At 41.6% G+C, this 14,396-nt stretch overlaps 1 protein-coding gene across 26 annotated transcripts in view; it reads right to left on the reverse strand.

Annotated features, from left to right (window-relative positions):
- Positions 1-14,396, reverse strand: part of ASPH (aspartate beta-hydroxylase) — a 240,199-nt gene that overhangs the window by 147,955 nt on the left and 77,848 nt on the right. For 13 of the 26 annotated variants that reach the window (XR_016235683.1, XR_011389110.2, XM_089335285.1 and 10 more), the window contains 7 exons: positions 13,880-13,954; positions 9,986-10,144; positions 6,691-6,747; positions 6,141-6,188; positions 5,606-5,638; positions 1,306-1,344; positions 986-1,021 (listed from right to left, as the gene is read on the reverse strand). Coding sequence is in view for 24 of the 26 variants with exons in the window: in XM_089335285.1 (XP_089191411.1) it covers positions 986-1,021; positions 1,306-1,344; positions 5,606-5,638; positions 6,141-6,188; positions 6,691-6,747; positions 9,986-10,144; positions 13,880-13,954 (447 nt within the window). In the remaining 2 variants the exon portion in view is untranslated. The remainder of the gene's footprint in view (positions 1-985; positions 1,022-1,305; positions 1,345-5,605; positions 5,639-6,140; positions 6,189-6,690; positions 6,748-9,985; positions 10,145-13,879; positions 13,955-14,396) is intronic. The other 13 variants (XM_089335288.1, XM_089335296.1, XM_089335290.1 and 10 more) reach the window with 2 other exon arrangements.

Consider the following 14,396-nt stretch of genomic DNA (forward strand, 5'->3'; position numbering starts at 1 on the left):
ATCCTGGCTGCACAGAGTGGGCCCACAGCGCCCAAGCACGGGTCGCTCCCACAGCTCAGGGGACGCGGCAGGCTACTGCAGTATCTCCCATAACCTCCACACCGAGGGCCCCACCCCATTTCAGTTGACTGCACAATTATCCAGCCTGTCTACCAAAGCTGAGAAGCAGTTACCACTTAATCTGAAAACTGACAGCTGGAGTGGAGTACCTCCAAGAGCAAATTCCCCATACCCTACTCTGTGATAGGTACATACATCCCATAGGGAGTGAACTTCAGGTCCCAAGGCTGGCTGGAGCACCGGCTCAGCTGCTTGCTACCCTGGGACCAGCCTGGTCATCTACCTGACCTTGCTCTGCCTTAAGTTAATTATTTGTAAAATTTGTAAATTCCTTCAGTGTATATTGAAACGATGTATGCAAGAGAATTTTGTAAACTGTTAAGAATTATGTAACTCTTACCCACTCCATATATTTAATTTTGGCTCTTTTTAGATTGGTTTTCTAATAAAAGGCACACAAGTACTTGCACTAAAGTATCAATTTTAAAGCACTATTATTTAGTATAGAGTATTTTCTTTTTCAGAAACTATGCTTTTATTTCCAAAAAATGTTTTTGTTCTAGCTCAGTAATAACATGAAGGTCCCAACTTTCAACCCATCTCTGTCTGTAGCTGACTCCTTTTTACCAGGTCAACTCTGCTTACACACACTTCTCCTCCTATTTAGAGTACTCTCCACACCATCATTAGTTATTTTCTGTTACAGTACCCTGAAATTTTGATAGCCATCCATGTACTTCTCAGGCTTTAGTTATTGCATTTATCACCTGGCTGGCCAGTATAATGCTATCCCCAATGAAACAGGAATTTGTCTGTCTTCATCACTCTTGTACTCCCTTCCGGAGCACTGTACAAATAGCAAATTGGAAGTGCTCACTATTTTAAACACCTGTGGAAGGTAGAACTCTTTAGAAAATTAACTTACCTTCTGAAAACACATTTGAATCTTCTATTACATCATCTGAAAAAGCAAACACATATTAGCTCATTGCCACTGAGATCCCTAAAATTAACTCTTCTCCACTCAGAAATACATATTTGGCTCTTTTTAGATGGGATCTCCTTTTTTTAAAATTTGTTTTATTATTTATTTGAAAGGCAGAGCATTGACAAGGCCCAATTATTTTCTTGGTGACTTGAAAATATCTTATATTTCTTAGATCATTTTTCTGCTCCACAAGTTATAAGCATTTTAATAAAAGTAGTGTGTTGGCTTACAGAAAACACGTTTACATAAAAACTCACCTGAAATTCCAATCCTTTCATTTTCTGAATGTTGATATACTATGAAATAAACAGAAAAAATAATTCTTTAGCACTGCATAACTTTCATTAGTACAAAAATTGACAACACATTTCAAAAAGGCAGAGACAATGTCGTGTTTCGTTCTGAACCTCTGGGGCTTTGTCACTGGGAAACACAGACTGCAGAGCAGGGTGGGGAAGTCTGAACCAGTGGGAGTGGAGCAGGCCTGGGTTCAAATCCCAGGTCAGCCACTCTGTAGCCATGGGTGTTGGGCAATTGCTCATGCCTCCTTCCTACCCACTGGGTCACCTCCAAGTTCCTCCCTGATCAGTCATATGTTTGCTCCTCAGTAGCACTGAATTTCCTTCTTAAATTTTCTTCCTGTCTTTGGTGGAGGTTCTGAGTTAAGCCGAAGCTCTACTCTGCTCATAACCCTAGACCTGTCAACAGGCACACCCCTTAGTCTGTTTAGGGAACAATTTTCAGGTCTTTAATTTAGGGGCAAATGCCCTCCTGCCAGTCCCTTAGAAAAAGAGGCCAGCTGAAAGGCCCTGCCTTCACACCCTAGCCGGGGCCCCCTGCTCAATTCTTTTCTTATCTACCAGCAAAGCCTTCATGTAGCTTTGCTCTGCTCCAGAGAGAGCCCATCTCCACACAGTCCTCCCATGCCCTGGGTGTCTCACATTTCTTGGCCAGCCTCATCTTCCAAAATGCCTCCAACCTCTGGCACACAAAGAGCCAACCTCCCTCCAACCTTCTTTATTTCCCCAGAATGAGCCTGTATGTATCCTTATTTATCTATCTATTTATTTAATAAAGAAACAAATTTTATCACCTACTAGTTTTCAGATGTTATGCTTAGAATTGCAATATTGGGGCTACAGATCTATCTATCTATCTATAGTTTTTTCCTTTTGGTGGCATGTGAAAGACAAAGAGGCAATGAGGATATGTTTTCTCTGTCACCCCAAGCAGCACCAATACTCCAATGCCCCCCAGCTTCAACTGCAACAACAAAGACAATCTTGTCCTGCACCTGCTTTCCCAGCCCTCCTTCCTCCATGCCACAACCTAATTTCTTCAGAGTCATTTACCTTTGATGTCTCATTTCCTCACTCCCCTCCTCAACCTGCTCCCATTTGTGGCCCAGACCACACCCCTGACAAAGCACCTGCTAGGACCCCATGAGCACCTCCTTCAATCTAAGGGCCCCTCTCTAGCCCCACTTGCCCCATCTCTCAGCAATACCCTTCTTCCCTGCTCCTGGACTTTGGTGTGACCAGATTCTACTTTCGGTCTTCTGTTCTCCTCAATTTCTTTATCATGTCATCTTTTTTGCAAGTGTTAATGCAGCCTTTCTCCAAAGATAACCCGAAACCTTCCCCTCATCTGTTTTTCTTCCCTGCTTCAGAGATCCCAGAGCCTGGTTCCAATGATCAAGTGGATACCAAAGACTCCCACACTCACAGGAATGGTATCAAAGAAACCCACCTATAACATACCCAGAACTGGACTCATGACCTCCTGCCTCCATCCTTGCCTTCTAGTCAGGGGAAAAAGCACCACTGATCAGCAAGCTGCAAAGCCAGAAGTGCAGATGGGGTTGCAGGCACCCGCTCTCCCCAACCTCACCTACACATCAGGTCCTGCCAGTTCCACCTCCTGAACATTGTCCATCTCCCTCTGCCTTCACAGACATAAGCTTAGTTTAAAACTCTCTCATCCCTGTACAACTTCAAGACACTAAAGTCACCTGTGAGGTCACTCTGGAACCAGAAGGCAGGCACATTTTCAGTCCTCACCACACATGGCCCTTGATAGCGCTGAGCACCGCTGAACAGCCCCCTTCTAAAACCATCTCCTGTGACTTCATTTGGCAGTGACATGAATCAGGGACAGATTGAATTTGGAGGACTGCAGTAAACTGCCTCCCCACACCTCTCTTCTCCCTCTCCAGTCATCTGCCATGTGTCAGCCCATCAATCTTTTCAAAAGGCAGATCTGCTTCTTCAGCACCCCAGCACAGTTCCCTAAGGTGAAGATACCTATCCTTGATCTAGGCCAGGGGCAGCCTCTGGACCTGGACCATCTCACTCCTCAGCCCACACTTGCCTTCTAATTCTCAGCACTCCAGGCACCTAAAAGAGCTCACACAATGGCCCAGTCACCTCTCCTTCACCTGGTCAACTGCAGTCCCCATCAGCTCAAACATTAGGAAAGCCTGCCTCACCCACACACTAGGTAAGGTCTCCTGATTATAAACTTAAGTTACGCCCTGCACTTGTCAGCAGCACTCACCACAATTTTAGCTGACTAGTCCACTGAAATCATATTTCATCTCTGCTTCCCTGACAAAACACACGGGCCAGGGGAAGATGGAAAACACGTGTGTTCTTCACCAGAACTTCTCTAGTGTCTTACATTCTGGACACAGGAACAAACATGTAAATAAGTAGGGCATGAATCAGTCAATCAATTAGGTGTGAGACTCTACTGTTACATCCCCCAGGTTTGGCCAATGTAGGCCAAAAGCTTTCTAGCATATTTTTGATGAAGAAAGCTGGTTCCTGATGTAGGCCTATCCACCTATGTGTTTTCCTGGGTTTGGAGCTGGGGAGTTCGATATAGAATATATTCTGCCTACTGAAATATGACTTTGTTTTCACCCTAATTAAAACTTCATTTTTGTGACAGTAACTTGGTTTCTTTCATCTGGTTCCTAAATTTCTGTATACATTCAGCATACAATTGACCCCTGACCCATTAGAGCTACTTTGTTAAAAAAAAGTTTAGGGGCCAGCATTGTGGCATAAGGGGTAAAGCTATCGCCTGCAATGCTGGCACCCTGTGTCAGGGCTGGTTCGAGTCTCAGCTTCTCCACTGAGAAAGTAATGGAAAATGGCCTAAGTATGTGGGCCCCTTCCACCCATGTGGGCTCCTGGAAAGAGCTCCTGGCTCCTGGCTCCTGGCTCCTGGCTTCAGATCAGCTCAGCTCCAGCCATTGTGGCCATCTGGGGAGTATACCAGCAGATGCAAGTTCTCTCTGTCTATCCCCTTCCTCCCAAACCTCTGTAACTCTAGGTTTCAAATAAATAAATACATATTATTAAAAACCATTATAGTGATGAACAGAAATAAGAAGTTAATCTCAAGTCCAGTTCTCTGCATAACTTTTAATTTCTAAACTCTTATTTCTCCTATTTCCTTCATTAATTCAAGGTTGGAAAGAAAATCTAAAGGTAATCTCAGTGAAGTTATTTAACTATTTATACGAAATCAATGCCTAAAGACTTGCAGGATTCTTCCAATGGTATTATTTTTATCCCATTAGAAGCAACTACTATGGATGATAATCTTAGTAGAGTATCAAGTTTCAAATCAGGTCAGGTTTCAAATGACATACAGTCATTTCCAACTTTCTTCAGCTGTCCTTTAACAGTTATCATGAGACTAAAGAATCCTTGGAAACAGGGACTCCATGTGACTTGGAATTTCCAGCCCTAAAACCATCTAGAATATAGGAAATCTTCCATATTCAACTCAAATCACAATACATTTATTCATTGTTCTTGATTTACATACAAAGTTTTACTTAAATTAACTTCCTTCTACACAATCATCTTTCAAGAAATTGGGGGGAAAAGGATCTATTATTGGTTCTGTTGTTTCTTAGTCCTAATATTCGGCTAATATTTGCCCATTAGTCCATAATGGGCAAACTATGTTCTCTGACCTTACTTCTCTCATCTGGGAAGCAGGAAAAACATTTTCTTAACAAAGTTCAATAAAAAAGTACATGAAATGCCCAGACATAGAGGAGTCACAATGGCCTATGTCTGAGTTGGATGTTGTGCATGCCACATTTGCCAGGACTAATTTCTCTAGGCTGCCTAAGAGACAGGAATCCAATTCTTCATAACCTTCCCCAGCCTGACACATCAGTCTCCCTTGAGACTAGGACTAACTTGCAGAAGCAGCTAAAGCAATTAAGTTCTGACTAAAGTAGTTGCTCATGCATATATTACTCAAAAGAGAAAGAAGAATATAAAGCAATGACATGGGTTGTCCTGATTAATTTCCAACTGCCTCCTATGGCAACCTGTTAAAGACATTTATTTAGATGGCAGAGCCGCTGAAATAGATAAATGATATCCCCAACTGAAGTCTTTTGAGTCCTATCATTTGGAAGTTTTAAGTTGATATTTATAGCTTTAAATATAATTCCCCATAACTGAGTGTCAAACTACAGGAAAATTTTAAAAGAAGTACATGGCTTAAAGTTAAGAAGCAATTCCAAACCTTGGTCATCATAGTCTTGGTATATTACATCATCTGCAAAAAACATAAAAGAGACACACACATATAGAGAGAGACAGAGAGAGAGAGAAGGAGAGAGAGAGAGAGAAAGTTAAGTATTAAATGAATCATTCTGTATAACAGCTTAGCTAGAAACAATCTAATCTCAAACACAAAATCCTATTCCTTTAAACATTAGTGTCTGCAAAGACATTAGTAAATGCTTCTTCAACTGAAGGAGAGGACAAATAAATTATTTTCTTAAAAATTCCTCAAATTGGCACACAGCAAAATACACAAAAGAAGTGTTAGAATTTAACATCTCTTTCTGTTATAAGGAGGTATTGGGAGAAGAGGTGAAATAGGAACACCTAATATTCTTTTAATAGTCTCATTTTGTTATAAGACAAAAAGTCTTGTAGTAGGTGTTAAAACTGCTTCTTGACTCTTTTGAGAGAAAAATCACCATGTAAACAAGGCACTGCAACTGGAAAAACCTTAAAGAACATTCAAAATTTAAGAATATGTGCATTAATACCTTGATCATAGTGAGGTACTTCCTCATTTCCTACTGGTTCCCTGGAATCTAAAAAGAAAAAAAATACACACCTTTGCCAAACATGAAAAAAACCAAGTACTTTACCAGACACCATCTGAAAAGATTCACAAATTACTTCTCATCTTCACAACTTGTTGAGATATATATTATTGTGGTCACTTAATAACATTTCAGCTGAATAAAGTTCTACAATTTGCTGAGTTGCAAAGATAGGAAAGAGCAAAACTGGAATTTGCACTGCCCAACTGCATTGTACTCCTTCCTTAATTTCCAAATATTCTTCCCAGCACCCTATCTACAAAGACCAAAACCCCAACAGTGATTTGAGAAACACATCTCCCCACTCCCTCATTTTCCCCAATGTTAAACTATCTTGAGAAATTGCTGTAAGTATCTGGGCAAATGATTGCAAGTATTATAAAGAGATCTCTGTTTTAAATCGGAGTGAATTGTTAACCCTGGGTTACAATGGCCTTGGCTACTGCCCCAAACAGAAACACATATCAAAGTGTTTTTAATATTCACAAACCTAGATATTCCTGATCATACACCATATCTTCCATATCCTGGTTAGGGTCCTGTGAAACTGTAAATCAGAGAATAATTAGGAAATTACAAATGTATCTGAAACAAGGATCATATGTCATTCAAAACTGGAACAATTCCTTATAATGCTATAAATGTAAAATCAAATCATGAGGATGCCCAAATATGTCCTTTCAGAGAACAATTAAGTATTAACTATGCAAAATTCTAAACACAAAGATGAAGTGTTCCCATCATCACAAAATAGCTGAGCTATACTCTTATTTTGCATATGCAAAATCAACTATAGTTAGCCAATGAAAACTAAGAGAGGCAGAGAGACAAACAGCAGTGCAGGTGATTCCTCCTCCTTCCCAGAGGCAGCACCTGCCACAGCGGGGTCTGGTTATCTAGCCCTTACCTTACTGGCTACCCCAGCACTTCACATGACATTCCTCCCAGGCTGGAGTACAGTTCTAGTGTTTACAGACACACAGTGTTAGGGCCATGTGGGTCCTAAATGCACGTGGTCCTCGAGCTTTGGGAGAATGATTAGCTCCACTCTAAAGAAAAACTAGCCAGCCACATGGGCTTGTGAGAAGATGCTGTGCCCAGTCCCAGTGTGGTCACACCTTGTGGGGGCAAATGACATGTGACAAGATGCAGCTTCAAGTTTTCATTTTCTTTGTCATGTAAAGCTGCAAAGGAGGCAATTCTGCTCCATCTTCTTGACCTAGTGGTCTCACTACTACTAATTCCTCCTCAGGAAACAGACTTTAAAACAAAAAACTATTTTCACAAAAATGTATCTCTGTGATATATATATATATAAAGATAGATAAAATTATTAATTATATAAGTGATATAGTCATACTAAGTCCATTAAAATATTATTCATATGTAAGCATAATGCTCTTTCAAAGGAAAAGACTCATTCTAATTTGGAAAGAATGGCATTAACTTAAAATCTCACCTGTCTCTTCCTCACAGTAACTACACTCAGTTTCTGAAAAAACATGAGGTCATTATTACTACTTTGATAAAATGGTATGTATATACACTATATATGTGTATTATGGATCTATGTTTATCATTGATTTTACTTTTAAAAAAATAACTATTACAATAAAACACAGGGAAATCAATCCAATGCCTGCCTAACATGTTCTCTCTCAGTAGAACCACACCCTGAAATGCTTCACATATCCTCTTAACAGCATCTACTCAACAGCCCCCAGGACTGACACACCCCACAGTTGATCTAAAAAAAGGGGGATGCTGCTTGTAGAGTGACAAGGGTCAATGGTCGGGCCCAGGAAGGTGCTGATTTCTAGTCTACTTCACACGGCACTGTGGTGCTCTGTTCTCTAGACCTGTCCTCCTGTTTCTGGAGCAGAAGTACACTGAGTATAGGTGGACCCACAAAGGAAGAACAAGGCAGACTCCCTGTGTTTGAGGGGCTGAAAAGCAAGCCCCCAAGTCCTACCAAATGACCTTGCCACGCCAAATGACTTCTGCTCGCTTTATCTAACAGATGTACAAACTGTAAATAGTTTTAGGTTCTGAAGACTTTCGACCAACAATTTTCAAAAGGAATTTATGGCCCAATTAAGATAGAACGTAAGGTTTCTTCAATTTATGCACTTCTTAGAAATTCCTGTGCCTGCCCTATAACTCCAAACCTGAATATATCAAATATCAGATCCTTGTGTTTCTGATTATTTGTGCATCTTAACTGAAGTGTGCGGTATAAGCAGCATATCAACACTAAAATTCTGAAGAACTGTCAATCTTGCCTGCCTGACCAAAGAAAGGTGGGAGGAAGCAAGTGATACCGGGAAGCATGGGAATCATTTTATTCACATCCCTACCAAGAAATTAGAAAGTTTTCCCATAGACATGACAAATGATTCTTAAAGACAATTCTTTCCACTCTACCCAAATCACTATGTTCCTGAATCTGTATATATGAAATACATGGGGGCCAGCACGCTGTGGTATAGAGGGTAAAGCTGCCACCTGCAGGGCCAGCATCCCATATGGGTGCCAGTTCAAGTCCCGACTGTTCCTCTTCCCATCCAGCTCTCTGCTATGGCCTGGGAAAGCAGTAGAAGATGGCCCAAGTCCTCGGGCCCCTGTAACCACATGGGAGACCCGGAAGAAGCTCCTGGCTCCTGGATTCAGATCGGCACAGCTCTGGCCATTGCGGCCAACTGAGGAGTGAACCAGTGGACGGAAGACCTCTTTCTTTCTCTCTGCCTCTCTGTCTCTCTCTCTCTGTGTAACTCTGACTTTCAAAGAAATAAATAAATCTTTTTTAAAAATATATGAAATTTGTATACCTTAAATAAATTTAAAAAAAGAAAGTTCTAAAGCTAGTCTCTAAATGCATACTTTTAATGTATAATGTGCCTGAAGCCATATGTATGTTCAAAAGCATTTTGGTGGCTTTTTTTTTTCCACAGAAATGTATGCATTACATATCATTCTGCAGGTCAGCATGGAAACCAAACCATCACATATGACATAGTTTCTTTGGGAAAGTGCATTTTCTGCTCTAAAACAACAGGCTTCCATATAAAGTTCATGAAATACATCCTGTTGTAAATTTAGAGCTGCTGGCTTCTAAAGTAATTTTCCAGTATATTAAATATTTTAAGAAATAAAGCTTATTTTTCATCATTTTTTATGCCTTAAAGAAGTCCTTGTAATCATTCTGTAGCTGTATTGTGCAGGATTTTGTAAATAAAGTTTTGCAGAAGCGTAGTCATGCTCCCCTGTGTAGGTGCTGTCCACAGCTGCCTTTGCGTTCTTCCAACAGCCAAGCCCAGCAGCTGCAACAGAGGCTGAGCCATACCCAAAGTCTAAATATTTACTATCTGGCTGCTAACAGGGTGTGCTGAGGTCTGGCAAGGAAGATAAGAGCTATGCTCTACCCTCTGTAGCCACAGCGTTCACGACAGAATAAGAACCTGGAACAGATCAATTCAAACATTTCTTTATTGCTTGAATTTCATATAACAAATGGCACCCGAGGCAGGAGAACATAGTAAAAATAGTTTGCTGAAGTATTTCATTTACTTTTTACTAAGATATGTATATATGCAGAGTTTCCCTTAAATCTGCTTAAAAACAAAATCATATATTCAACTGGGGGGAAATTCATGCTAATTGAAACGAAGTTTCAATTTTCAAAAAACTAAAAGTTAAACATTGGTTTCAAAGGAGTGTAAGCAAAACATTCACAATTATAAATCATCTACTGCTTTTTATCCTGAAACCTAGAAAATGTGTCCTACCTTCAGGAACTGTTTCATGTTCTGGGGTCTCAAATTGATCCTTGCTGTCACCAGCCACCAGGAAGCTGTCATCCTCTGGTTGGGGTTCTGCCACCAGGAAGCTGTCATCCTCTGGTTGGGGTTCTCCTGGTGGTCCAGGCTCTTCTGGCTGCATGTCTTCTGCAACAATGACAATGAACAGTGTGATGCTGGTTCCAGTGAGGGCCAACTGGTAGCAGCCAACTTAGTCACAGAAGCCCCTGAGGGGTGCTGCACAAGCTCTCTTACTGCGGGTCATGTCCCCATCCTCCTGTGGGCCTCTGCTGATGCTACTGTCCCCCCAACTCTGAAGCCATGTCATCACTCTGCCCGAGTGCTAGTTGTGGGGCAGGCCTGGTCTCTCAGTAAAACGAGAACCCATCAATACAGGGACCCTATGTATTTGGTTTATTATGTATGTCCAGTACTCAATATTTAAAATGTCATAATCTAGTCAATATTTTGTAATTTATTTGCCTTTTCAATCACCACTGAGTCAGAAACAATATCCATATTATGACCTTTCCCTGAGAGCTGGCACAAAAGTCCATGAAGAAACTTTAAAGGACGATTCAAATGTTCCCATGTAAAGACCAGCCAGCCACTATGGAATTCACAAGCTATGTCTACAAGTGATGTGTCCTGTACTGGGCGCCCAAACTTTCCTTTGGGTAGTCTTTAGGTTATGCAAAACTGCCTGTTTCCACTTCTGTGATTAATTTCTGTGATACACTGAGCTGATCTGCTTCTTCTGTGCAGATGTTGGAGATGCTACCTTGTCCCACTGCAGCACGGTTTGGATTGTTGCACTGCCTAATTGTTGCACTGTCCCAGCAGTAATGCCCATGGATCCAGCAGAGTAGCTCACATACAAGAGCTCTAACTAAACAATGTGAGTGAGATGCACTTGGCTATGGTTTTCTGCAGCACACAAGTCAGGAGTATGGGGTCTTGGGAGGGATGACTCCACATTTAGGCTCTTCCATGCAGGCTGTGCAACTCCAGGCAACTTACTTTACTCTGTGCCTAAGAGTTCCTCTCCATAAAATGGGATTAAATATCTCTTCATAGTATTGTTGTGAAGAGGAAAGCCGTTAGAAAAACGCCTAGCTCATAATGAGCATTAGAATGCTTATTATCTCCATTACAGTAACAACACGCTAGCTTGCTTACTTGCTCTGCCTTTGCGCATCCTGGTGACCTTCTCAGCTGTAACTGAATCACAGTGGCCTCTTTCTGCTCATGCTTCCTTTGCCTTGGTCTTGTCATAGCCTGCTAGATTGTTTCTCCTCATATTCAGATTTTCTGCTCCCCAGTAAACCAATTACTAATCCTAATTCCTGCTGGAAATTTATTCATTCCTCTTTACCATATTCCTCTTTCATTATTCGCCTTTCTTCTACCCAGTGCAATCTCAAGATTTTTGTATTAGCAGGGTTAGCTAACTCCACTACTCAATGGGAATCTCCCTGTTTTCAGTACAAAAACCAAGTGCCATCATATGTTCCTTTTGAGTCTCCTTTGCTCAGGCACTGAAAGCCACGTATGAAGAAAATCATTTCCTATAGGTTTCTCAGACACTGGGCATTGCCAAGAAATCTGCAGCCATTACACCAATGCTAAGAGGTAACTATTATCCCACTCTGAGAGATGAGAATCTTGAGACACTGTGCTAAAGCCGCACTGCTAAGAAATAGCAGATATAGGACTTAGAATCCAGTAATGAAATATATGCCAGTGGAGGAGGGGAGGTGATTTTAGAGATGGTGGTCAGAGAAGCCATGCTGGGATGTGAAGATCAGGCAGAGGCAGAAAATACAGTAACGGCCCTGAGGCAGGGGCATGCTTGGGAGTTACAAGGAAAGGAGGGAAAGTCAGCTGGGCTACAGAATAGGGGACAGACTGGGATGAGGTAAGGAGGGACTGGCTAGGCCACTCAGACCTGGGTTATGGAGGGGCAAAAACAGACATGGAGGACCCAACTGCATGCAACTGCAGTGGTCAAGGGAATTGGCAATGGTCACGGCAGGGCACCAGTTAGGATTGGCACTGGAGGTAACACCCACAGGACTTGCTGACGGATGAGACATGAAGGCAGAAGAGAGACAAACCAAGGAACATGGGGTTTTTAGCAGACCCAGCCATGTAGGTGGGAAGACTGTTAACAAAAACATAAGAGCAATTTGGGGGTGTGAGGTGCGTTGAGGAGGGTGGGAAGGAGTTGTGAGATGGGGAGAAATCGAGAGTTCAGTGTTAGGTGTATTTTAAGTCTGACATGTGCAGATGACTTCTAAATGGAGATGTCAGGTCCACAGCCAAGTAAATCAGGAGCTTAGAGCAGAGATCGGGGCTGCAGCTATATATCCAAGAGGTACCAACATATAAATAATCTCTATAGCCATGGGCCATTCATGTGACTTCCTAAGGAGAAAGTCTCAGTGAAGGAAGGAGCAGGTCCTAGAAGAGGTGGGCGGCAGGGAACACAATGCGAGACTGAATTTATCCCGATTCTGGCTGGAAGCTACCCACCTAACACTGCACCTTTCCTCTTCTCTGTAGCCACACATTGGCTAACCTGCCTTGATGAACCATCTCGACTCACTGGAGTCACCAGTACAACCTCTGTCCGGTTGGCCCACTACACTCCTGCACCTTCCCATCCAAATTTCTCATGCTGTAGATAGAATGCACAATACTCCCTCTGCCAGGGCCAGCTACTCTCAGAACTGAGTGAAATACTCTCCTCTCTCCACTTGCACAGCCATGTGCTGGCCATTCTGATCTTTCCAGATAGTCTGACCTCTAGACTTTCACATGCTCTATGCCCTCTGCTGAAACACTAACAATGCTGGCCTGGAGAAGTTCCCCGCCAGCCTTCGGCTCCTAAACAGACATGATATCACCTCCAGGAAGTCTCTTCTTGCTCTGTCTGGGTAAGCCCCACAGAGCACCTGTGTTTCCCCATTACAGCACTCACTTCATTCTGCTGAAATCACTTCCTTACACGGCTTCCTCTTGTTAGGTTTTGTAAAGATAGGCTGTAAGAAGCGGAGGACTGCACCAGCTCACATGGGCAGAGGTATATTCTGGTACATTCAGGTAAGTGGCTATCCCAGCTGCCGAGAGAAGATATGGCTCCCACGTCCCCAGCGGCCACCAGCAAACATCAGTTTATATCGTGGGGGACTTTTAAGACACACAACGTTTTTTCCCCTGAGGGCTACTTTTGGATCATACCAAATCATCAGGAGTATCAGGAAAGAATCCTTTTATGAGTTACATTTTCAGGGTCTTGTTCTCTGCTTTTATCAAGGGACATTTAAGAAACAACTTTATAACAATCTGAGGCATCGGTTTCTAGATTATCATTGAATCTTCTCTAAACAGAACCTCATGAGACATTTTTTAGATCAATCTAAGTGGAGGGAAAATGCTTTACATTCCCTAAGTAAGTAATATGCTTTTTTTCCCTCTCTGATAATATGCCCTATGTATAAGGAAGACTTTCTGCTGTTTTGCTCTGGCAACCAACCCAGCTTGAAGTAAACGGTGAGAGCTGACTACAGCACCCGGACAATGCACATGGCTTGTTTGCCATCTGTTCCTCCTCTCGGGCTTGCCTATCTATCCCTGGTTTTTCAGTTCTCGTTTATTCCATGTCTTTACCAGTTCCTTTACAGCAAGGCAGGGTAAAATCAGGTGAACCTAGCACCATTTTAGACACATTATTTGGGCTCTATTGATTTGGAATAATTTTTTTTAGAAAAATACCCCAAACATTCAATTAACATTTAAATTTTAAAATAATGTCCAGATCATTTTATGTAATTACACATTATTTTAAAAACTTTTGACAAAACAGTTTTTAATTCATACCATGTTCTGTGTGTACCACTTCATGAAGAACAGACTGAACTGGTTCATTTACTTCATCTTCAATATACTGGGATTCTAAAATGATTACAAAATCATAAATAAGTAGAAAATATTCAGGAATTAATGTGGAATGCTCTTACTCAAATATGGCATTTGTGTAAACACATTAAAATTGATATCTTTGGCTAAGCAACTATGAATCTTGTCATTTAATTTACCACTTTTTCCCCATGTTGGCAGAGAGGCAGATATTTAAAATCGGTTTTATCTTGTCACCAGACATAATTTTTAAAATGTCATTAATATTTTAAAAGTGAATATTTAGCTTCATGTTTTTCTCAAAGCTTCACTAAGAGTAAAGTGACTTGTCTGTAATTGCTGAGATTCGCACTAATGACAGAATAAAACAGGAAGGCCAGAGCTTCCAAAGAGGAAGTACTGGGAATTAAGAGTGGAAACGTGGAAGACAAAGTCGGTGTAGATTAAAGCGTATGGGCAACAATGGGTTCCCCTGATG

Source organism: Oryctolagus cuniculus, chromosome 6 (assembly GCF_051225735.1).
Source record: "Oryctolagus cuniculus isolate XC-2025 breed Fujian yellow rabbit chromosome 6, ASM5122573v1, whole genome shotgun sequence".
NCBI lineage: Eukaryota > Metazoa > Chordata > Mammalia > Lagomorpha > Leporidae > Oryctolagus > Oryctolagus cuniculus.